General features: G+C 36.4%; 1 protein-coding gene across 4 annotated transcripts in view; it reads right to left on the reverse strand.

Moving 5' to 3' along the window:
* Nucleotides 1-4,730: 4,730 nt before the first annotated feature.
* The window catches only part of PPP4R4 (protein phosphatase 4 regulatory subunit 4), a 99,094-nt gene continuing 76,983 nt past the window's right edge, over nt 4,731-26,841 (reverse strand). For 3 of the 4 annotated variants that reach the window (XM_041759946.1, XM_041759948.1, XM_041759949.1), the window contains 9 exons: nt 24,696-24,840; nt 22,594-22,635; nt 22,423-22,497; nt 16,676-16,745; nt 16,154-16,240; nt 15,770-15,863; nt 14,642-14,712; nt 8,309-8,456; nt 4,731-5,941 (listed from right to left, as the gene is read on the reverse strand). In XM_041759946.1, coding sequence (XP_041615880.1) covers nt 5,917-5,941; nt 8,309-8,456; nt 14,642-14,712; nt 15,770-15,863; nt 16,154-16,240; nt 16,676-16,745; nt 22,423-22,497; nt 22,594-22,635; nt 24,696-24,840 — 757 coding nt within the window. In that variant the 3' untranslated portion in view covers nt 4,731-5,916. The remainder of the gene's footprint in view (nt 5,942-8,308; nt 8,457-14,641; nt 14,713-15,769; nt 15,864-16,153; nt 16,241-16,675; nt 16,746-22,422; nt 22,498-22,593; nt 22,636-24,695; nt 24,841-26,841) is intronic. The other variant, XM_041759947.1, reaches the window with a different exon arrangement.

Consider the following 26,841-nt stretch of genomic DNA (forward strand, 5'->3'; position numbering starts at 1 on the left):
AAAATTGCATGAGATGACACCACTTTCAAGATGAAAGCATCCCCCAGGGGTCACTCAGGCCAATTTCCCACCCCTTTGTGGAAGTCCTTCTAGAATAGCCCTACAAAACAGCCCCCTCGTTCTCTTTCTTTCAATGCTTCCAATGAGAGAAACTGCCAGTTCTTTGAAAAGCAGTTCAATCCATAAATGGCTAAGATTGTTTTTGTTACACACACACACACACACACACACACACACACACACACTAGCTAACTCAGATCCTTTCACCTTAGTTTTGCCTCTGAAGCCACTGAGAGCAAGGTCAGTCATTCTTCCACATGGAATCCCCCCCAAACCCTGCCCCAGCTAATCCATTTTCTCAATGCAAGCGCTACTGGTTTGGAGAAGCAGTCATCTGCTGTCCAGGGCAGTTCCGTGCATCCTGGGGAACTGCTGAGCAAGCATGCCTGGTCCATGTGCACGAAGGAGCCAGCAGTAACCCCCAATCATGATTACAACCAAGAAACTATTCCGACAGACAGTACAGATGGCAGCGATATCTTACTCAGGCTTTCTGGGGATACGGAATCTGATTGCCTTTTTCCCCATCAGGCTTTACCAGCTCAGGGAAAATAAGGTAAACAAACAGGACCATCCTGCACACCAGCACCTGAAAGAATTTCTGCTGTAAACACAGTTAAAAATGAAGAAATATGCTATTTTACAGTTTAATTTGCAGACCGTTTAATATTCCACCCCCCACCCCACCCCCATTTAATCTGAAAAGTGAATTCCACTTCAGAAATGAGAGAATTTCCAGGTGTTGGGACACAGAAGTTTGCATGATCTCCTCTTTAAAAAATTATGTGGGTAACATCATTTATATTACATGAGGTTTCTGGACAAAAGGGCCTCCCAAACGTGACAAGCAGCCTGAGTCCAGGCAACTGGAGTCCAGGGAGACTTCAGGGCCCCCAGGGACTGCCTCACAGCAGTATTAGGGACTGGGAAAGCTTCTACGGAAAAGTAACCATGCCCCTACTCCCACTTCGCCTGCCATCCAGGAGCACCAGGCAGCATGAAAATCTTCTGGGACAAGCATCAGCTCATTCAAGAATCAGTAGCACAAAGTATATGGTCACTAAGTATTTGCTGACTTGATGCATGCATGCACGAATTGGCTAGGCGGTGTCCCCTGATCCACACCCGCACTGTGGTCTGGGGTGCCCTGGTATTGTTTTGGGCTTCCAAGGCAGTCCCTGGTACAACCTCAGACCAGTCCTCTCAGCACAGATGAAGCCTGAACCACTCAATCTCAGGAGCGTTGGATGGCCCCATGGGTAGGACCATAGCCAAACATATCAAGGGGCTCAATTAGTTCCCTCCTCACCACTGCCACACAAATGGTCTTCCACATTATTTCCTTTTCTAGGTCTTACAAAGAACAGTGATGGAAGTGGATGAGAAGAGAACTGAGGCAGTGGTGGGAAGCCGTTAGGGAATTATTGCTTATTCCATGCCTCCCCTCATCAGGGTGGACCAGCCATTTCACTTCATGATCTATGAAGAAACCTCTAGAATCCTTCTATTTCTGGGCAGGGTGGGGACTCTCTCTTATGATTTAAGACATGCTAAGTACTAAGTGCTCAGCAGAGGTGGAGTCTGGTGCAGCTGGTGGCACGGGGTGGTGAGGAAGAGAGTGTCTCCCTTGTCCCCTACTAGTCTGGGCCATTCTCAGATAAACCCGACTATTACATTCACTCTTAAGGAGAGGTCTGTACCGTCTGTCTGGTATTTTAAGCCTGTTTCTCAGAGCCCTTGTTACTGGCTCAAGACTAGGTTGGTAGGAGATCTTTATCCCTCTCTGTTACTCACGTATTTGGACTTTTAAAAAATGGTAGACCAGAGCCCCGTTTCAGGACAAAGCCTTTGGGAGAAAGACACTTTCTCTAGGAGTCATGAGCTTCGCTATCTTTACTTCTCCCTGGAGCAAAGGAAGCGTTTTATTTTAATCCATTATGGAATCATTTCTTGGGAACTACAATGAGAAGAAAACACCTGTAGGCATCCCTGACCGGGGCCGCAGGCTCTGTGCAGCCCTGGCTGTTCTGCGGTGTGACAGATCCTTTGACAGAGGCATTAACTGAGCTGCAGATGGACTTCAGTTCCTTCATTTCACACAGGCAGGAACTGGGGGACACACACTGGGTCACAGGTCCAAGGACGGTCACTGTCCCAGGCACTTCTGTCTTCATGGCAACGATCTCATCTCAGAGAAAGAAGAACCCTTGCCCAAGGTCACCCCATGTGGCATGGTGTGACAGCTGGAGATCTGCTTCTCCTGACCCCAACCCTCTGGCCCATTTCACTCTTCCTCCCTCGATTGAAAACATTGAATCTAAATATACAGGCCACACATACTCCCCTCTATTACCCACTTTGCTCAAACAGAACTTGAGCATGGGCTTTGTCTGGGGGTTAAAGGAAACTAGCAAATACCTCTAAAATTCTCTTGGTCATTTTCTATTACAGAGATAAAAAAAAAATATTTCAGGAGTAAATTCAGAGAACCACGGGTTGAGCTAGCTAATTTGTGGAGCATCAAATGTGTAGACTAAATGCCTAACTGGATTTCCATCTGTTTGCTATCCCATGTTTAAATGTACCTAAAATGGATTTATTTGTCATCTTGGTTATGAATATAAATCAGAGTAACATGAACCGTATCTCAGGAAATACTATTAAGCAGTTTAGAGATGGACTTTTCATCATATTAACATGTGTACATCACTTCATTCCTATATTCCTTCCATGAGCACCAGCTGACATCTGGGAATGGCCAGGCAGTGCTAGGACCTAGGACGAGGCAAACAGAGAGGACTAACTGCAACTGACATTCTTAACTGACTTGTTGGTATTCTAATAGTCAAGTGTGTTTGTGAAAAGATGGTGGGAAAAAGAAATAAGAGTTCAAATTACCCACCTTTAAGGGATGAAATCTAAAAAAGAAAGTCTATGGAAATATAATATCCTCTGAAATAAATATGGCCAAACCCAGTTATAAGAAGCTTCATTGCTATCGAAGGACTCCTAGAACGTGCAGGTCAAATTCGCCCATCATATGCATGGCAAAACAATGACAGCGTAAAATTATATCTAACACATTATACTTGGAGGCAGAAAACGGCCCTATACCCTGCTTTAAAAAACTTAAAAAAAATAATCCCCTCCATTTTACTTGATGAAGTCCCTAAAACACTAGGTTTCAGCTTTTCCAAGTATCTCTGTGTGGTGAAAAAATGCAGGCCAATGAAAAATATAATAGATCTTACCAAGAAAATTCAAGTTTTCAACTGAGGGGGGAAATCTGAACATTGCAACAAGTCTTCATTATATTTAAGTGTCAGGTTTAAAAACTACCCTGGCACAGACACATACACACTCACCCACACTCACCCACTGTCACACACACTATAACAACTGAGAACAGATTACTGGGTTGCTGCAATTCATTTTATCTTCATGGCAAGACTCCTACTCAAGCTGAAGAGTCTGTCCTACTTCAGTTTGTGTATCTCACATATGCCCACTAACTGCAGGGCTAATGGATCCACCTTCCAGAATAAGATGTCTGAACTCAGGAAGTCAAATAATGGAAATTATTTTTAAATGTGTATGAGGTTATGTCAGAAAGACTCCCTATGCTCCTCTCTCACAAGCAAAATCCCTTTTAGTCTGATCTCTGGGTCTGCCAGTAAGACAGAGTTCTATGGGTCTGTTACCTCACTTGTTATGTGAACTAGGGACATCCTAGAACCTGTCCTTAAAATGCGAGTTTTCATAATTAACAGGAAGATACAGGAGCCAGCCATCCCTAATTCTCTGGAGTGACAGATGTTACACAATTAGTTTAAAGGATCTATTTGATGAGTTGTTACACTGAGAACTTTTAATAAGACTATCAATCTTGCTTCTGGTATAAATCGAGATATATGTGGGTATTCATAACTGTCACCAATTTGGTTTTTACTCTGTTTTTATATATATCCGACCTTGGAAGTATAATCTTAGCGAATAGGTCAATGGTTTTAAAAATTGAGCTCTTTTTTCTTAAAAAAAAAAAAAATCCGAAAGTAACACTGATTAAAATCACCGTCTTAATTGACAGTTTAGTTAAGTAGGAACAAGACCACAGCTGACTTGGGCATACTCCTGAACTTTACACACAGTGGTGACTTCCCCTGGCAAAACACTTCACTGTTCTCCTGCGTGCATGCTGGGAAGTAAAGCCCCTAATTCTGCTTTTAGTTATTATTGAACAAGCAAACTGAAATTCTCCATTTTATTTAAAGCAACACAATCAATGATGAGTATGAAGCAAAGTGCTGGATGTGCTGCTATGCACACATGCATTCTCTCCTAATCATGCACTCCATTCCATGTGACAGGTGCTAACCGTGACATGAAAGCCACAAAGAAGAGGGGATTCACTGAGCCCATATTGTCCAGTCTCTCAAAAATCTACCCTAGTTTTAATTACTGACAAAATGAGTAGTTTGACAATTCCATTTACCTATCTTTAAATGAAAGACACTAAGATTTGCTAAAAATAGCCCTGAAGAGGCCATACAAAAGAAAAAGGGGAAACGAATGTCTTGGAGAAGTCTCACACTGAGTAGCTGTCCCCTGAATAATTAATTTATAGTTGATGTTGGTGCGCTTCTCATTCATTACTGAAAAATGAACTTACTCTTTAATTGTAGAATAAAAACTGCAGGAAAGATTTAAAACTTTTTTCACGAACACTGGTATCTCATTAACCTATGTTTTATTTTGAGTAAACTCATTATTCATTATTTCACATTATAAAAAGTAACCACACACGCATATGCATTCACAAATTAGATCATCTTTATCATACATCAATATATTTTAAAAAACAAACACTCTCTAATATCAATATAGTTATATGCTGATTGCATTTTGAAATCGAGAAGCTGACAATAGCTTCATACAGTATATCTCAAGAACTGACATTTTAAAATTAAGAATTGTATATGTTCCACAGGCAAATATTGATGGAAATACTAGCATTAGTACAAATAAATGCTGTTGACATAGCTTAAGCATGATAGCTTGGAATAACAGCTGATTCAAACTAGATTCATCATTTTAAATTAAGGACAAATACAATCTAAAATGTAAACAAAGTATTTATAAAATAAAGTCTTCTAGGAAATGAAATCATCAATCTATTATTTTTAAGGTATTCGTAGCTAAAAGTTATCAGAAATCTTGGTAGAATTTTCATTGCCAAATTGAAATTTTAGAATGTCCAGGTACAACACTGTCGCCTCACCGGCAGGAATGATAAAGGTGCTGACAGCTGTTCGTACCCTTTTCAATGTGACTTTTCAATTGGGCTTGGAGATTTTCCAGAAGATGCAATGTCTTTCTTACTTCCAAGGCCTTTCCAAGTGATTAGCTAGAGCAATTTCAGCTGATTTGGACTTTCATATAACTTTTGAGTGCTAAAACTCTAGGACAGTTAAATAGATGGTTTCCTGCACAGATAAATGCAGACTGGTCTCTTCTGTAGCGGTGCTAAAAGCGCATACCTAAAGTTGTTTTCATTGCACTTCACTATGACATTGGAATTCTGTAACCACATTATTACTTGAGAAATACATAGTATACCTGCTAGGGAATCTAATTTCAAACATGGAAAGTTTAAAGTTTATCAACATCAGCTGCCATTATGTGTCTCTTTTCCATTCATTAACCAAAAAAAAAAAAAAAAAAAGAAGAAGAAGAAAAAAAAAAAAAGAAAAGACAAGAAAGAAAGAAAGAAAAAGCCCAGCCATTGCTTTAGGTTTTGTCCATCAATCACATTATCTCCAGTTGTCTTTGTTTTGCTTCCTTCATCAAGTGGATGATTTAAGGATTGGATTTTCTCGATTTTCTTTGTCAAGAAAATAAGGGAGGGAGAGAGGGAGGAGCGGGAGGAGGGAAGGAAAAAGAGAAGAGAAAAAGAAAACAAAACATGAAAAATTTTGTACATATAATGCTTACAAAGTAAGAAATATAATCTACTTCAAATAAACTGAAAATATGAGGATTCTGGTTAAGTTTGATTAAGTGAAAAAGAAATCACGCATTAAGGATTACCTGGAACTCTTTAATTACCAAATCCTACATACATCTAATATAGCATTCAATTCAGTTCATATAATTTCCCCACTTTTTTTGTATAACAATAATGGAAATGAACATAGACCCAAATATATCAACTGTTTGGCCTTAAAGGACATAAGATATGATGCCTTCTTGTACCTACTTTAAGACACCGATACCCCTAAATACCAAATGGGTCATCTCTATAACACCCAAAAGTGGGAGAATGTATCACATGGAATTTTTTGAAGAAGCAATACTGAAATAACTAATACTTTCTGAAATCACTTCATAAGCTTATTTTCATTTCAATATGGCACATCACCGAACTGTGCATAATACTTCATAGAAACCAGACCAATGCACATCTCACTCAGCTGTTCCAGTTGTGCAGCAGGTGTGCATTCATGAGAAAGTCTAGACTAGAACCATGTTATATAGAAATTGTTATGTACTTGATATCCAGTCTCCTGTTAAAAAAACCAACATTCCTCCTCCTTCAGAATATTCACAAAAGAATAAACAAATGATGTGATTTTTTAGAGTGTTTCTAGATTCTTTTTTGTAACCCTCAAGTATATGTAATCGAGTATACAATTCTATGGATATGTAATATCCATATGGCTATGTTACATAGGGTGTATACTGAGCAAGAGAAAATTCAGTCTATAAAAGGAAAAACACAGCAAAGCAAGAACAGATGAAGATGGTAATCTAAATAAAGGAGAACTGGTATAAATATTAGGTTTCAGCTACCCTTACTTTACAAATGCCTCTGGCATTTAGAAAAATGAGAATAGAATGGATGACATTCTGATGTTATTAGCTATGCTTTTCAATAGAAGGATTCCAGGGCAGACTTTTGAGAGGAAGAAAGCATAGGGTGACAGACAGTAAGGACCAGGGTGCCCGGCCTGGAAGGCTCCCGAAGGGAGACTCCATCTTACTGAACCACACGGAGCTCTGAGTGGCCACTGCAGCCAGGGCGCAGGGCTGCTACTCCATACTCTCCACACACCACCATCCTGTCCTGCCTCTCTCCGCAGGACTTGTAAACAGAACTTCAAAGTGTCATTGTTTGAGCAGTAATTGTAGGGGGGCTAAGAACATTCTCTACAAATGAAAGTACCCTTTGTATTAAATGCTACTAATCTGTACTATCAATATCACCTTTGCTATTTACTATTGCTTTTCTCTATTATATCCTCCTACTCTCTCCTTGAGCTCCATTCAATACATTTTTTCCTAAGCTTTGAATGAATTTTGAATACATCTGTATTTTTATATACCAACAGCCAATTAAAATTTAGAATTATGATATTCAGTTCCTAAAAGGGAGTAATAGCATGTAGTTTCTGAAAAAAAAAAAAGAGGCATTTGAGAAACTACATAAGAAAATACTCATGCATTCAGTGAAATATGTTTCAAAGAAAGCCTGAGTCCTGTTTAAACTCCATGCTAATCAGAAGGTTTGGGAGTTCGGTATGAAAGTATAAACCCTAACTATGGTTTGGACATCTTGGCTGAATCAGTTCTACCCTGAGCTCCTCTCTCACCCTGGAGATTTTTATAGTCTGCCCTGTTCAATGTTTCAACTGCAAGTACCAAAGGCTTCAACAATTCAAACAAGATACAAATAGTTCACAAAAAGGAACCACAAGGGAAAAGCTGAGTAGAGGCCCTTTATAACCATAACATGAAAGCATAAATTTGGTCTGTAGAACTCTTCAGTTTGCCAGAGCCACAATCCTAGATTATAAGGCTGCAGTCCTATTTCTTCAGGAGCATTAGCTGTACTGACCTTTCTAAGCACTGGCTGATTACATACTGTGTATCTGAGCTGGGTGTGCAAAAGGGATGCAATTATACCCAGTGTCTTCTCAGAGATAAATGCCCTGAATGCAAACACTTCACAAAAAAATAAATGGACCTCAGGTTTGAATGGCAGCCATTTCAAGATTCCTGTTGATCCCCTAGGGTTTCAGTGTCTTTGCCATATCTGTATCATCTTATGTAAAGTATCAGACATAATAGAGGCATGGGTGAAAAGAATTCCTTTTAATTTATACCTTTTCCTCATTACAGACTTTGTCTCTTCTTTGGAAAGTACTTAAAGAGCAGAATGATACACTTGGCACATCACTGGATTACTTACAAGGTAGCCTTTCGTGGTTGTGTGTCTTTACTTCCACTGCTCTTTGGATCAACTGAGTTACCTGTCCCCCGGGAGGTGCTCGGTAGGGAAGGATTGGAGGGAAAGGAAGTCGGAGTGCTACTGGCATTGCGAGTGCGGAATGAATCATCTGAAATGAATTCAAGTACAGTCAGACATGCTGAATGCGCTAAGAAATGTTAACCTAAGAGAAGTAAAGTTAATGATAGCTGACTTTTCTTAAGATCGATTGTATTAAGGTGTAGCCTAGGTACAAGAAACTGCACAAATTTAAGGTCTGACAGATGCATAACATGCCTATGAAGCCATCACCACCATCAAGAGTAAAAAAATGCACCCACCCCGTACCTCCTGCACCCTGGCAACCCCTCCCCTACACTCCAGGCAATCTGCCGCATTCACTAAAAATTAGTTTGCATTTTCTAGAGTTTTATGTAAATGGAATCACACAGTGTGTCTGTCTTCTTTCACTTGGCAAAATCAGTTTGAGGTTCATTCTCGTTATTGTTTGTGTATATCAATACTTCATTCCCTTTTATTGCTGATTGATATGCATTGCACGGATATGCCAAAACTCATTTATACATGGCTCCTGTCGACAGACATATGGATTTTTTCCAGTTTTTAACTTTCACAAAGAAAGCTGCTATGAACGATTGTGTACAAGTCTGTGTATAGATACATGTTTTAATTTCTTGTAAATAAAAGCCAAGGAGTGGAATTGCTGATCACATAATAAGCGTACATTTAACTCTATAAGAAACTGCCAAGTGGCGCCTGAGTGGCTCAATTGTTAAGAGTCTGCCTTCCACTCAGGTCATGATCCTGAGCTCCTGGGATCAAGACCCCGTGTCAGGCTCCCTGCTCAGCGGAGAGTCTGCTTCTCCCTCTCGCTCTGACCTTCCCCGCTGCTCATGCTCTCACTCACATGCTCACATTCTCTCAAATGAATAAATTAAAAAATCTTTAAAAAAATATGAAACACATTTAAAAAGAAAAAAAAAACAGTTGAATTGTTGTCCAGAGCAGTTGTACCATTTTACATGCCCACTAGCAACAAATAAGCATTCTGGAGAGTTGCTCTCTATATCCTTACAGACATTTAATATTATGTCTTTTATTTTAGACATTCTAGTGACCGTAAAGTGTTATCTCCTTGTGTTTTTTCCCATTGCTTTTTTTTAATTTGGAACTTTAAAAAAATTTTAAATTAGCATTTTCTTGATTTAATATATTTGTCTGGGTCTTCTGTCTACCAAATCTTCCAAAAGATGGACATATAGTAAAATATCTGTCTGACATCATGAAACAAATTACAGCATTAGCAATCACATATTTTTTCATTACAAGAATAACCTATAATTTTTAAAAATGGAACACAAAAACAGTATAAAAATTAAAATCCTCTATAATACCATAATTCTAGCAACTAAAGCCACGGTCTTTAATCATTCTAATATAAATTGTTTCAATATCTCTTCCTAAGCGGGCTATGTATATGCACACCTATGCATCTAATTTATAAAGACCTACTGTGCATTCTATTTTATAACATACTTTGTGATTTAGCCATTCATGACTACTTTTCTATGTAGTCAACATTTTTTTCTCTTAAACATTTTAAGGAATGCATAGAATTCCATCTTTGAAACTAACTTTTTTTAAAAGTATAGTTGACATGCAACAGCACATTAGTTTCAAGTACACAACGGTGATTTCACTATAGGTTATGCTGTGCTTACCATGAGGGTAGCCACCATCTGTCATCAGGGAAAGCTACTACTATATCATTGACTGTGCTCCCTATGCTGTGACTTTCTTCCCTGTGACTTACTCATTCCCTAACTGAAAGCCTGCATCTCCTACCCACCTTCACACATCTTGTCCATTCTCCACCCCTGGCAACCCTCGGTTCTATTTATGCCTCTCTTGTTCCTTTTAAGTTGCAGTTCTCTAAAGATTGCTGATGTCAAGCATTTTTCATGTACTTATTTGTATATCTTCTTCTTCCGTGAAGAAGAAGATACATGATTTTTCCTCCATTTTAAAATTAGTTGACTAATTAGTTCTAAAGATTTGTTTTGTATAACCTGACTGTAAGTCCTTTGTCAGGTATATGTAATATGATTATTTTCTTCTCATCTGTGTCCTGCCTTTTATTTTTGTCATGCTTTATTTCAAAGAGCAGAGTTTTAAATTTTCACTAAGTCCAATATGTTAACTTTTTCTTTCATGGTCTGGAGAAATCTATTCCAAAACCACAAAGACTTCCTTCTGTAACATTTTCTTCAGAAATGTCATAGTTTTAGCTTTTATGCTTAAATTTATTATGCATTCTGAGAGAATTTTATGTGTAGTGTGAGATAAGGATTGAGGTTCATTTTTTTTAAATATAAATATCCAAAAATACAAACATAGTAATTTGAGGGGCACCTGCACCCCAGTGTTCATAGCAGCAATGTCCACAATAGCCAAATCATTCATCGACAGATGAATGAAGATGTGGTGTATAACTATACAATGGATTATTCTATTGGATGGAATATTATATGGAATATATTGGAATGGAATATTGGAATGGATGGAATGGAATATATTTGGATGGAATATTATTCCATCCAAAAAGAATGAAATCTTGCCATTTGTAACAATGTGGATGGAACTAGAGAGTATGATGCTAAGCAAAATGTTGGTCAGAAAAAGACAAATATCATATGATTTCACTCATGTGGAATTTAAATACAAAACAGATGACCATAGGGAAGGGAAGGAAAAATAAAATGAAAATTGAGAGGGAGACAAACCCTAAGAGATGCTGAACCTAGGAAACATACTGAGGGTCACTGGAGGAAAGGGGGATGGGGGGATGGGATAACTGGGTGATGGGCATTAAGGAGGGCACCTGATGCAATGAGCACTGGGTGTTACATGCAATTGATGAATCATTAAATTCTACCTCTGAAACTAATAAGAAGATATAGGTATCTAATTGTTCCAGCTTCATTTTTTGAAAATACTATCCCATTACTGCTGATTTATCCTGGAGCCTTTATGGAAACTCAGCTGCACATGTATGTCAGTGTAGGCACATAGTCTTGACTACTGGAGCTTTCTAGTAAGTGCTGCAATGAGGCAGTTTAAGCTCTCTCAATTTGGTTTGCTTTTTCAAAATGGTTTTAGCTATCCTCAGTTCTGTGCATTTCAATTGAGATTTTAGAATCAGCTTATGCATTTCTACAAAAAGACTACTAGAATTCTGATCACGATTGCATTAAATCTCTGGATCAATTTAAAAGGAATTGACATCCTAACAATATTAAGCTTTCCCATTCACAAACACAGTATATGTATCCATTTGTTTAGCTCTTCTTTAGTTTTATCCAGCAATGTTTTGAATTTTTTAGTGTATACAGAATATACATTTTGTTAAATTTATTCCTGAAGACCTAATGTTTTTGGAGTTACTATAAAAGTGATTTTTTAAAATAGGCTTTATTATGTAAAGGTTTAGATTTACAGAAAAATTGAGAAGATAACGCTGAGAATTTTCATCCACCCCCTCACTCAGTTTCCTCTACTAACACTTCACTCTAGTATGCTACACTTGTTACAGTGAATGAGCCAGTAATGAGACATTATTACTAATTAAAATCCACAGTGCATCCAGATTTCCTTAGTTTTTGCCTAACGTCTGCTTCTGTCTCAGGGTCCCATCCAGTACACAACATTACCTTTACTTGTTGGCCCTCCTGAGCCTTTCCTTGTTTTTGGTGACCTTACCAGCTTTGAGAGGTACTGGCCAAATGTTTTGCAGGATGCCCCTCTATTAGAATTTATCAGATGCTCTTCTTAGAATTAGACTAAGGTTATAGGTTTAAGGAAGGGTGACAGAGGTAAAGTGCCATTTTCATCACATCATACCATACGCTATGATATTTTTTATCACATTTTATGTATTTTATCCCACCGTTTCATGATGGGTCACTAGAAATGGGATTGCTTGCATCAAAGACTACTTTTTAAAACTAGGATTCTTGATGAACTTCACCAAACTGTTTTCCAAAAGGGCTCCACAGATTTTCATACCCACTAATAATGGATACATTACAGTTGGTTTCCCTGACTCCTTACTGGCATTCTCCGTGTATTTCCCCCAGTCTGTTGTGCTCACATAGCCTTAGATAAATGTTGGAATTGACAACAGGCAAAAGTCACCAAAATATTAACGATGGGCTCGTGGTAAGTAAAAAGTCCTCAATTTGGCCTTCCAAGCATAACTGACCTTTCATTTCAGCTCTATTTATCCCACTCTCTCACACTCAACTCTGTGCTCCAGTCAGACTGGCCTACTGCTGCTTCCTCAAGACATTGACATGTCTTCTTTATTACAGGCCCTCTGAGTAGGATGTTACTCCAGACCCATCTCTGCCTATCAGAAATCCTAGCACGCCTCAGGCTTCATCCCCAATGATAGAAGTATCTTAAGACCTGCCTTAAGTCCCAAAGTCTGTAAAATCTCTTCTCTTGTGAACACCTAATGCATTTGTTAAGAGACACTTTGTTTCCTTTTTCTCTTTGTAGATCAGGTATATAATTTTTCCTCAGTCTGTACTTCATAAAGCAATATATAATATATAATATATATATATTAAGTAATACATAATAACCTGGAAGGGATTTCATTCATTCAGGCAATATTCCCTCTCCCCAAAATAACATTGAACCCTTAAGACAGAATATTTTTCTAATATTTTAATAAAAGATTTACCCTTATAAAATTATTTTACTTAAGATTCTGGATACATTTTAGGATCAGTTGATCACTCTTGATTCTCAAAGTAAGAACAAGCAAAGTCAAAACTGAAGAAATTAGTGCACATAATTAAAACGTGAAAAAAAAAACCTGTTCCGAATCAATATTCTTAATGACTTAAGCAAAGAAATTTCTTGGCAAGACTTGTTACAGGTTCATGAATAAATATGCTCATATGAAGTCATCTCCAAGAGGCCAGATTGGATCCATGCAAGTCTGAAGAACTACTTAAGGCTATCAAGAATCATCTGCACCATTTAGCTCCAATCTGAGCTAATTCAAACTGACTCATATATATGAAATTCGTAGACACTGTATTATAAACTTCACAAATCCCGAATGCTCTCTTAGTATTTCCTAAAGAATTCACTGATTTGCTATTATAAAAGTAATCAATAGTTTTATTATTTATAACCCCCACTTCAAGAAATGTTGATAACTTTTAGCTCAAAAACTTTCCATTATCAAATTCTTCCAGGTTTTTTATGCTACTCCTAGTCTACCTTGTAAAACCACTCTATGTATGGCATATGAATGTCAGTGCTTTAATATTAGAAAGATTTTTCTGATCTGACAAATGAAAATATACTGTTTATAGAGCCAGTGAGTGTATATCTATTCTTCATAATATAAGAATATAATAAGAGGTAATAGGAAGACAAAATACTCAACACATAACCTGGGAAGGAAATGTGACCAAACTTTAAAAAGTTTCTGACCTTTGAGTAGATTTGCTATTCTTTACACTAAAAACTTACCAAAGATCAGTACTATAATTTTCAGCCAATATGCTAAGGCAAAAACTTAAAAATATACTTAGGAGCCACTAGTAATTTTTAGCAATATATTTCCCCTTATTCATAGTATAATTCTGGGTTCTATTATATAAGCCAGAGATCAGCAAACTATAAGTCCGTGAGCCAAATCTTGCTTGCTGCTGGTTTTGTAAAGAAAATCTTATTGGAATGCAACCATACCTATTCACTATGTACAGTTTATGGCAGCTTTTTGCTCAACAGCAGAGTTGAATAATTGTGACAGAAACCAATTTGGCCAACAAGGCCTAAAATATTTACTTATCTTGCCCTTAACAGGAGAAGCTTGCTGACCCCTGGTATAAACTTTCAAATATATAATATTGTAAATGTTCGGCTGCATGTGATCTACCATGAAGCCCTAGTATTCTTAACTTCCCTAAAAATTACTACAAAAACTTTTAATCTGTGCCCCAGGAGGCCCTCAGACTACGGAACAACCTACCCTATTACTGTCCTTTCTCTCTTTCAAAAGTATTAAATACTGAGTCTTCACAATAAAAACAAAATGGCACAGTCAAGTATTTTCTCAGTTGCTAGGGAAAAGTTCAATTATTTGGGCATTTGATAAAGATGTAAGTTTCAGGAAAACACTCTATATAGAAATAAAGAAATTGGTCCTTAAAAAAATAATATTTCATTACATTTAGCATTTTTTTTTTTTGAAGAACTCAGATTTCTACTTACCAGGTAGTGAAATCACAGAAGTCTTTCCTAACCCTGAGACAGAAGATGTATATCCTGCTGTAGAACTTTTACTAGAAAAGAACATGATTTAGTTTAAAATACAAGAACATTGTTCTTTCACTTCAGTCATTAGGCACTTGGTCTTTTCTAATCTTTTTTTAATGCTCTCTTCTACTTATGATGAAGCACACATGCTACTTTCACTTCTCATTTATTGTTTACATGCCATGCCTCCTGACAATTCCTTTGTCTTTAATTTAAAAGACAAAGTTTAAAAGACAAATTTAATTTCCTTAAACTTGCTACATCAGAATCAAAGTTTTTCTCTTGGTGCTCAGCTAAGACAGATGATATGGATAAAATTTTCCTAGAAATAACTTATCTTCAGTTCTCATCTCTTTTGTCCATTGCAAGATCACCCTATCGACTAGAACTCCAGATAGATATATTGAAAATGTCCCAAAATACAGCTAACGATCTAGAGCAAGCTATCTTTAACAAAAGAAAAACCTATTTTTCCCACATCATTTTTTTTCTCAATAAAAACTTTCAAGGACAATTATGTTTACTTAAAATTGCCTTTGTTGATTGATATACAGCTGTTATATATTATATATTTACAACATTTATAAAAAGTTGTCATTGAATTTATGCTAATTCTCTCCTAATCTTAGCTGTTTATAATTCAGTCTGTGGGGCCAAAGGAGAAACCAGACATTCAACTAGAATTGTTGTGATCACTTTACTACAGAAACATACCTGTGGCTTCTCTATATAGAAACAATATCAACAGTATGTGGATATTCACATCCACTTAGCAAATGGGGCATGTCCATATACACTTAGAGGTTGAGTGACCTATGTGATAGAGCACCACCTCCCATGACATTATTATATAGCATCATGGCAATAGTCTTCCTAGAATGCCATAAAACCTGTTCTTATACAAATTGGTAGAGTCCAATTTTTTTCATAGAGAATCTTTACAGAAAAAAACTTACAATTTATTGACATAAACAAAACCCCAAATTAATCCTGACTTTACATAATGTAAATATTTCACATAATAAGGGTGTGCAACTACAAAATAAAAGTTGGGTTAAAACATGAATAGCTGACAGACCATACCTAGCACACTTGTCTAAGTTGCCATATTTTGCATGGAAGGCTTGATTATTAAAAGACTGGCTTCGAATCAGTTTGGATTTCTTGATTTCTTTGCCTAGAGCAATAAGCAGAAGGAAAATGCAGCTGTTCATTTCATCCTTAGCTGCCCCAACCCCTCACCAACTCCCCGCCTCTTTCATTAGATACAGGTGGCCCAGCTTCCTTTCCTTAGCTCAGAGAGCTAAATGGAGTATCTCTTACCCCTACTGCCTGTCAAGAACTCCCAAAACAATGAATGATATAGGTAAAAGGCATCTGAGAATCTCATCTAGTGGAGTGATTTTCCCTGTAATTAATTTTTACAAAAAAGGGAAAAAGGAGACATAAAAAGAAGTTGTTTCTTACTTGTCGATGGGGTGCTTGTTCCAGAGGGTCCAGGAACAGAAATAGGGATGCTCTTGGGCAGAGTTGTTGGTGTCTTAGTGTCTCTACCTAAAACAAACTCTATTTTAAATGCTGTAATTTCCTCTGAGCTCCTAATCTCCATAAACCAAGAAAACACAGAGAACATGAGTCACTGTCCCTAGTTAGGCAGCATGCTCTTTCCCGAATATTCTTACTTTATATATTTACATATTTCAATCTTAGCCATTCAGTGACCAATTTCACAGACTCATAAAGTCTGTTATCAGACTTTAAGTTTTCCTCTGAAGGATCTCAATCTCCACACTGACTCCCACAATTTATTCATGTATTCTTCAATCAGTACCATATGAAGTAGCCAATTTTTTAAAACAAATTTTAGAAAATGAAAGAAAATGAAGCAATCTTCCACATCAAATCTGAAAATCAGCACGGACTTTCCAAATGCCAGGATGCAACCTTAATTGTACAATTTAGTTGTGAAGACACAAGAAAACTACTTACGTTTCTTTTCAAAGGTCTTATCACTCACGGGCCTCCCATCATTCTGTTGCTTCTCTTTCTCTAATTGTTCCTATTATTAAAACAGTATGTTAGCATTAAAAGTAAGCATAGATTTAGAAAATTCTTCTAATGAGAAAGTACTCTAAGCTTTACAAATACAGTTTACAAAAATTCCTTAGGAAAGAATTTTTTAATATAAATTACTGTCAAAATAAGTCAAGGTTCTTTTGGATTTGTGTGCTTTCAACATCCACTGAATTTTACCCTGGGGGTTTTGTCAAGTTAAAACAATGAGTTTAGTATCATTGTTGTAATTCGCCTTTATATTCTAGAAGACATTTGCCAATTCTCATCATCAAACTATTTACTACGAGTCTTTTTCACTTCTGATTGGTAAGTGGCAATTACCAATTATCCTTCTCTAAAAGGACAGAGGAAAAAAGAAATGGTCTTTTCGGTATTTTTTAAACATTTTACTGAAGTATAACACACTCAAGTGTACAAATTATAAGTGCACACAGCTCAATGAATTTTCCCAAAATGAACATACCTACATAACCAGCTTCCAGATCCAGAAACAAAATGTTACCAAAACTCAGAGGAGTCCTTTATCCCAAAAAAACAGAACAAGTAGGCAAGAACATCAATAAACATACCAAGTTCTGAGCAAATGTAGCATAACTGACACATATAAAACACTACATTCAGAGCACCTGGCTGGCTCAGTTGGTGGAGCATGCAACTCTTGATCTCAGGGTCATGAGTTCAAGCCCTATATTGGCCATGGAGCCTACTTAAAATTTAAGAACAAAGAAACACACAAACAACAAAAAAAACTCCACTATACTCAACAACTTGGAGAACATGCATGCGTTTTGATTGCACATGTAAAGAAAAACAGGAAGAAAATAGATGATAGATTAAAAAGTCTTCCACACAGAACTGGTCTGCATAAAAAAGAACCAAATGGAATCTCTAACACTGAAAACATGTAAAATTGAAAAATAAAATGTCATTAAGTGAGCTCACAAGTAGTGTTATCTATTTTGTCCAACTTTTCCTCTATTTTGATCATATTAATCAGAGTTGTCTTAAAGTCCTTATCTGCTAACTCCAAAACCAGGATCATCTGTAGGTCTTTTTCTAATACCTGATTTTTGTCTTGGGTTTAGGTCATTTGAGTCCTAAAAATTTTTAGAGCCTGCTTATGTTCTACAACCTCTATCACTAGGAATCCTGAACTTCGATCTTTGTCTCAGAAGGCTGCTAAAGCAATGTGATCGTTTTTCAGAAGATTTCCACATAAGTGTTTAATCTTACCATACAATTCTCCATGAAGAGATAGAACATATAAAGAAGAAATAAATGGGAATTTGAGAACTGAAAAATACAGCACTGGGAATAAAAACACTGAATAAGCTTGGCAGCTGAAATGGAGAGGACAGGAAAGAGTCAGTGACACTGAAGTCAGATCAACAGAGATTATTCACTCTGAGTAACAAAGTTTAAGGAAAAAAAAGAAAAGAACAAAATCTCATGGACCTGTGGGGCAATATCAAAACATCTAACATCAAAGACCCAGAAGTAGGAGAGAATACATATTTACTTATTTTTTTTTTAAGATTTATTTATTTATTTGAGAGAGAGAGGGAGAGAGAGCTCATATGCAGGTTGGGGGAGAAGCAGAGGGACAGAATCTTCAAGTAAACTTGTTGCTGCATGAGGAGTCCAACACAGAGCTCAATTTTACAACCCTGAGATCATGACCTGAGCTGAAATCAAGAGTTGGATGCTCAACCAACTGAGCCACCTAAGCACCCTGAAGAGTAAACATAAGTTTAAATAAATAATGGCTCAAACCTTTCCAAATTTGGGAAATAATACACATTTATAGATTGAGGAAGCTACACAAATCCCAAGACAGATAAATTTGAAGTCAATTATGCCTAAACACATCAAAAGCAAACTGCTAAAAACAAAGGATAAAAAGAAAAAACCTTTAAAGTAGCCAGAGAAAAGCCACAATACACGCAACAATAATCTGAATTAGAGCTAATATTTTATCAGATGCTCTGGAGACAAGAACACATATATAAAGTACAGAAAGAAAAAGGCTATCAACCCCGAATTCCATATCTAGTGAAAATATCCTTCAGGGACAAAGGGAGATAACAAAATATTTCAGATTAGGGAAAACTAAGGAAATATGTCACAAAATACCTACACCCCAAGAACAACTAAAGATAGTCCTTCAGGCTGAAGGAAAAAAAATAACAGAGGGACTTTTGGATCCTCAGTAATGAATGAGAGTACTAGATATGGTAAAAATAAGAAAGTAAACACAGAAGTTCACTCTCTTAAATGCTTCAAAGGTATATATTACAACTTAGAGCAAAGTTTAGATCCAGTGGTCATGAGATAACTGACTCATGGGGTTTTCAACACAAATATAATTCACATAAATATTTTAACAAAAGAAAGGGTAGAGATCTGCATCATTATTAAATGAAGTGGTATAACATTAATAATAAGTTGACTTTGAAAAGTTAAGTATATTGTAAACTCTAGAGAAACCACCAAAAAATAATTCCAAGAGAGAAAGAGAAAAAGAGAAAGAAGGGAAAGAGAGATAGAACAGCCACTAAGGGAAGAATCAAACAAGGGTTATCACCATGGGTCTGTTATACATTAGAAGAAGAATATAAGAATATAAACAACTTTATGGCAACAAATTTGATAGCTTAAATGATATAGAGAATTTTGGGTGTGGGAAGCAACATCATCAAATTTAAAAAAGAATAAATAGAAAGTCTGAAGAGTTTTATATCTATTAAAGTAGTTGAATCAATTATCAAAATCCTTTCCAATCCCTGATTGTTTCACCAGTGAATTCTATCAAACACTCAAGGAAAAAAATAAGACCAATTTTATACAAATTCCATCAGAAAACAGAGGAAGTGGTTAATACTACACATTTCATTTTATAAGGCCAGAATAATTCTATCAAATTTTAAAGACCCCAAAATGACAAAAAAGGAAATTATAGACCAATTTCACTATGAATATAGATGAATATTAAAAATTAGCCAAGAATCCAACAAAATAGGAAAGAACACCATATCACTAGGTGGAGTTCATCCCTAAAATATATGATTGATTTAGCATCGAAAAAATCAATGTAATTCAATGTTTTAACAGGATGAAGTAGAAAAAACAAGTATTTCTAAATATGCAGAAAGAGCATTTGACAAAAACCAATAAACATTCATAAAAACTCTTAGTAGACTAGGAATATGAGGGAACTTCCACAATTTGATAAAGGACATCCACATAAAACCTCTTGGTAACATCATACTTAATGGTGAAAAATTAGATATTTCTCCCTAAAATCAGTAAAATGACAAGGACGACTGCTTCCATTACTTTTATTCAACTGGAAGTGGTTTATTATATGAGATGTCCTAGACCCTGCAACTAGACATAAGAAATAAAAGGCATAAACACTGAATTAAAGAGAAGGAATCTTGCTACACTTGAAGAAGTTGTAATGGCTCATGTATAAAATCCTATTGAATCTAAAAAACAACTCTAGAACAAATATAAGACTAATTTACAAAAATCAACAGTAATTGACAGCAACAAAATTCTAGAAAGTGAAATTAAAAATTATAATTCCATTTATAATGCCAAAGAAGATAATATACCTAGAAATAAATCTAACGAAAGACTTCCTTAAACTCACACTTAACAATTACCAAAATTACATAGAAAAAAGTAAAGATTAAATGAATGGAATGGGTAGACAATGTTCATGGACTAGAAAATTGGTTGTTAAGATGGCAATTATTCGAAATGATCTATAGATCAATCCTAATTAACACAACCCTAACAAAAATTCTAGCAGGCTTTCTATGTAAATGGACAACTGATTCTAAACTTTCTATCAAAATGCAACGAGCCTAGATTGGCCAAAGCAATTAAAAAGAACTAAGTTGAAAAACTTAACTTACCTGATTTCAAGAATTACTATAATGTTATGGCTATACAGTTTAGAATTACCAAAAGTATAAATATATAAATCAGTGGAACAGAATAGGGAGTCAAGAAATAAACACATACATATATGGACAATCGGGTTTTTTTTTTAAAGGTGCTAAGGCAATTCAATAAAGGAAATTTTTAACAAATGATGCTAGAGTAACTGAATATTTAGATGGGAAAAATATATAAAACTGAACAGAATTATACATATAATTCATACATAACACGTAAAACCTAAAACTAAAATTTCTACAAGAAAACATTGGAAAAATTCTTGGTAGCTTTGGGATAGACAAAGGATTATTGTAACAAACAAGCATAAACAATAAGAGAAAATACTGATAAGCTGACCTCATCAAAATTAAAAACTACTCTTCAAAAAACGGCATTAAGTAAATGAAAGATAAGCCATAGACTCCAAGAAAACACTCATAAAATGTATATCTGATGAATAGTATTGAGAGTGTATAAACAACTCTTACATCTCAAGAATTGAAGATAAACAACCCATTTTAAAATCTGAAAACAGACTTTATTAAATAAGAGATAAGGATGGCCAATAAACAAACAAAAAGACATCCGATCTCATTAGGCATCAGAGATACACAATTTGAAAGCACAATGAGACACGATTACATAACCACCCTATCAAGCTGAGGGGATATGGGGTAACTGAAGCCATCCACCAAGTGGATAGACATGTAAAATGGCAGTTTTTGTTTGTTTTTAAGTCAAACATGTCCTACCATATGATCTAGCCATTCCATTCTTAAGTATTTCCCCAAAAGAAACAAAAACATATGTCCACCCAAATACTTCTTCATAAATGGTCATAGCAGCTTTATTTCTAACATCTCCAAACTAAATGTAACCCAAGTGCTCATTAAGGGGTGGGTAAATACTGTGGTATGTCTATAATATGGAATACTACTCAGAAATAAAAAGGAATGGCCTATCAATATATACAACAGCATGGATGAATGTCAAAACAATTATTGTGGTGAGAAGAAGCATGAACAGAAAATGTTACATATGAATAAATTTATATAAATTCTAGTTGCAAGCTAATTTAGTGACAGAAACTAGATTAGCGGTCCTTAGGGCCCAGAGTAGAAGATATGGATTATAAAGGGGCTCAAAGAAACTTCTGAGGGTATGAAAATGTTTGGCATTTTAATTGTGGCAATGGTTTCATGGATTACCTATATGTCAATATTCATCAAATTGTACACTTTAAATATATGCAGTTTTTTTAAAGCTTTTATTTATTTATTCATGATAGACACACAGAGAGAGGGAGAGAGAGAGAGAGAGGCAGAAACACAGGCAGAGGGAGAAGAAGGCTCCACGCAGGGAGCCCAACGCGGGACCCGATCCCGGGACTCCAGCATCACACCCTGGGCTGAAGGCAGGTGCTAAACTGCTGAGCCACCCAGGGATCCCCAATATATGCAGTTTAATTGTATGCCAATTATATGCTTCAGTAGAGTAGTTGTTTTTTTAAAGACTCTCAAATGTAGTTTTCCTACATTTGTTTATGTAGTTCATAAAAGAGATTTCAAAAGATCAGGACTCTTCTTTAGTCATTTAGAAAGAAAAACTGTAGTGTGAAATTGAAGGAAATTACTTATTAGGTTCCATAACAAAGTACAGCTCATAGTGGTCAGAAATAAGTATGTGTGTGTGCGCATGTGAAAACAACGTACCATTTCCATAAGAAGTAGTTCTTCTCTTTCTTTCTCTTGATCCAACAAATCTTTTTCATAAAACTTTTTCTGAAACTAAGTTTAAAGTTTAAAATGAAATTATGAAACATTATGATGAGTTTCTGCCAATTTTAAGATATTCTTTCAGGCTAAGGTAAAGTGTATACTTACCGCATCCATTGACATTTCCATTCTGTCCAGCTCTAACACAGTCTGCAAGCAAAGTTGTGAAAATTATTCAGCAGTAATTAAATTAAACCAACCAATCATTTCTCGGAAAGATTCCTCTCCAAGAGGGAGGTACAAAGAGAAGACTTCTCTACTCTGTGGAAGACTAAATTAGAAAATATCTGAGGTTCTTTCCAATTTTGCACTGTATTTTTAATTAGTCTCCTAATGCCAGGATCCATTTATACTTGTAAAAGACTTTAACCTTAAGATGAGCAAGTCTCAAGGGACACTGAACACACAAAACACATGTAAATTAACAAACTTCTAATAACTCCCAGGGCCACTCTTCTCTGAATTTTAGAATACAAGATACTTTTTGAATTTTTGAAAATTTTAGCTAACTATATAATAAAGCAAACTCTCATTTGGATGAAAATCCTTAGTCCTTTCTGCAGAAACTTTTGACCATTATGACATTCTAACCATAAAGAAAGACTTTTCCCTAAAAGTATTTCTCAACTTACTATTTCTCTTTCAGAACACGTTAGTCTAAAACAAACTGTTCAACCAAACAATGGTCCATCTAACCCAGGATTCTGACTGTGACAGAGGACAATACTTCTCTCCAGGAGTAACTCTCATGGCCTAAATAAAGTACATTCGTATATTCTTATGCCCAAAGATAACCATTACAAATGCAGTATTTATTTGAAGCCTATTTTTATGCCGAAATTTGTGAAAATATTACAATTTATGCCATGAAATATCCCTTTTAAATAAAATTACTTCCCATCTTAAAAAACTGACTAGCATAAGCCATGCCATTTTTATACTGAAGTCAGAGGTTCCCATGCCAAGACTTGTTTGATAAACATTATACTATAGAACTTTCATGGGATTGATCTGGCTTCCTCACATGACATATACTCAAAGAGCTCTAGTCCAGAATAATCTATTGTACATTAATAATCCATTAATTACATCATTTTTGTCCCTACTTAAAGGGTTAGTTTATATATATTTTGGGTTAATAAATTCTTTCAGAAAAGTAACTAACCCTCATATGTTTATTATTTTAAAAGTTAACTATTGCCTAAACTTCTGTAATTAAATAGTAAGGACAGAAATAGCTGGTAGAAACAAATACATGTAATACATATTATATACATTTTTAGATGTAGCTGCATGTCAAGACTCTGGGTATTTCTGGTTAGTTTAGTTGGTAAAAGAGGAATTCATATTTCAGTAAAACAAGAGTATACTAATTATACTACATTGTCAAATCACTTTATTAAAAAGTTCCTTGTGTGACATCTGGTAATGATCTCTAGAAACCAAAGGGGGAAAAAAAATCAAAGGATTCTTTTTTTTCCTCATCACTGATGCTAAGTTAAAGACATTAATAAATTAATTCCTCTCAGTACAAATCAGAAAGCTAAAGTTCACATTCAGATTCATAGAAGTAACCACTATTAATTTGACTTAATAAGTTACACATTTTAAGCAAGAAGTTTTTGAAGACTATAAAGTATTTTCAGGTTGGACTTCAATAACCCGAACTTCTCCTGTTTTAGTTTCTAATATTTCCAAACAATCCATATAAAACCCAATGTAAAACAAAACAAACAACAAACATGTAAGACACAATGTCACATTACTGAAAAAGAAATGTACTCAGGGTAAGAGATCTATATTCTGGCTCCAGCTCTGCCACTTGATAATGAGATCTCAAGCAGACATTTACTACCTCTAGGCCTTTGATTTGCAAAATCAAAGAGATCATGAAGGCCCTTCCAGGGCTAATTTCCATGAAGTGTGACTTTCCTAATTTTACCAACAAAGTTTTCCTAAGTGCCTCAAATGTGCCAGCTTCCCTCTCATGATGCTTGTCTTACTAGTAATGGAAGTTGAATGTCTGAGTGCCCCTTGGTAGGAACTTTACTAGCTGTAGCACCCATCAGCCAAGTCAGTTACTGATACTCCTCTAGCAACGATATGAATATTTTAACATACTGCTATCCCGTCAAGCTAAAACAGGGAAGCCATGATTGACACTATCTACATGCAAGACACACAGATGTGGTGGTAAGAGTGATACTTACTCTTTTCACAATAGCCAGAACATCCTTATCTTTTTCTTGACAGAGGAGTTTTCTCACACACATTTCTAACTGCTGCAGTAGATGCTTATCTGCAGGGATCTTCAGGGTAGATTTCACTTTGGGTAACAAGTAGCAAAGTTTCATTCTACAATAAATTAAACAGTATTTGCTTTTGAATACATTTAATAACTAAAAAATAATAGTAACATGAAATTGAGAGAAAATTCAAACTCTGGATAGCCTGGGAGTTCTTTTTGTTTTTGTTTTGTTTTTCATCATGTCGCAAATGTTTATGAAGTGTCTGTGATGAGTCAAGCACTCATTGTGGGTGCAGAAATACAACTGAATAAAACCAACAATTTCTCTGCTCTCAGGGAGCTTACACTGTAGTATGGGGCAGGGAAGAAAGAATAAGGAAATCAGTAAAATGTCCATCAGATAGTACTAAGGGCTGTGGAGAAAAATAAAGCAGGAAAAGATGAGAGAGTACCAGAGAGGCATTACATTTTTAAAACACGTGGTCACAGAGGGTTTCAGCAAAGGTTTCATTGAAAAGAGAATATTTAAGCAAAGACTTAAAGAAAATTAGGAAGTAATGTGACCATCTGGAGAGGAACATGACAGGCAGGGGCCTGCAGTATGTACAAATGCTCTACAGGGGGAGCTTGCCTAGGGTATTACTCCAAATCGGCAAATTGGCCCAAACTGTCAACAGGAGGCCAGCTCCTGCAGGGCCTTGTAGACCACTGCTTGAAGACTGGCTTTTCCTTTGAGCACCGTAGGAAGTCATGGAGAATTTTGCACCGAGGAATGAAGTGATCCGACTTAACATGCAGGAAGGACCATCTGACTACTGAGGCTAAGAGAGAGGAGACTGTAGGTGCTTGGGGATGGAAGGGAAACAATAGGGAGGCTCTGGCAGTAATTCAGGCAGGAGATGGTGGCCGCCTGAATTACAGTGCTAGCAGTCAGGAGGGGAGAAGCAGTTGGACTCAGTATATTTTGCAAGCAGCAGGATGTGCTGAGGGACTACAGTGGGTTGGCAGAAAAGAGGTTAAGGTTTTGACCTGAGTGGGTGCTAAGGTGCTATGGTCATTTGCTCAGAGGGAGAACACTGCAGAAGGAGCAAGGGTGTGTGCGGGTGCAGGAGATGAGGATTTACTTTGGGACAGACTGAGTCTGAGGCACCTGTTGGACATGCCATGGAAATGCTAGGTGGGCAGCTAGTTCAACGTGGCTCCTGTCCAAGAGGGATATCCATATAGTCAGGAATCTTTAGCACACAGATGATATGCAACTCATGAGACTGGACAGATCACCAAGGCTGTAGGTGCAATTCAAGAAAAGATAAAAGGACAGAGTCTAAGCGCCATCCCAGTCTATACCACATGGATAAGGAAGCAACACGCAGGCTGAAGAATGCCAAAGAGGGGAGAAGCAATCCGGGGAAGTACAGAAAGCTTCCTAGGAAGAAACAGTACAAAAAAAAATTCTCTGCTTTGATAAGCTACTACTCTACCACTCTGCCAGGGCTGGCTTTAAGGAGGGATGCTAGGTGGTTGCCTATGTTTTAGCTGCTGTATCAATTCATTCATCTTAGTGCTCTCCAAATACTATTTTTTTTTTACTCCTATGCCAATTTGAGACAACCAAGTCCCATTCCCAGAGTTTCCAGGACACCTTGTCAGCTAAGCTCACAGTTGAGGATTCTTCGTTAAAAAAAAAAAAAAAAAAAAAAAAAAAAATTGCTTTTTATTCAAGCAAAAAGACTAAATAGGCTCTTCCTCCAGAATTTTCAGCTCTGTTCATAGCAATAATGGTCTTAAACTCACTCAGAGCTCACCACGGATCCTGGTGATGCTTTCTTTAAATTAAGAGGCCCCAGTTGCCCCAAAGAGAATTTTTTGCATTTCTGGCAAAGGGGAAGGTTCCTTTGGAATACCAATGGTCTTTCCAGGCTTCATATTGTCTATAATCAATGAATTCAAATTTTAAACATTCACTTAAGGAAAAACAGAAACAACAGACTATTATGCATACTTCATTCTTCATAACTCAAGGTAGGTCTAGAAAACATATTCAACAGAAGGTACAGAAGAAGCCACAGCGGTGATTTATCTCTGTGAGACTCCTGGACCCGTGAGAT

The sequence above is a fragment of the Vulpes lagopus genome, chromosome 6 (genome assembly GCF_018345385.1).
Source record: "Vulpes lagopus strain Blue_001 chromosome 6, ASM1834538v1, whole genome shotgun sequence".
NCBI classification, from domain to species: Eukaryota; Metazoa; Chordata; class Mammalia; order Carnivora; family Canidae; genus Vulpes; species Vulpes lagopus.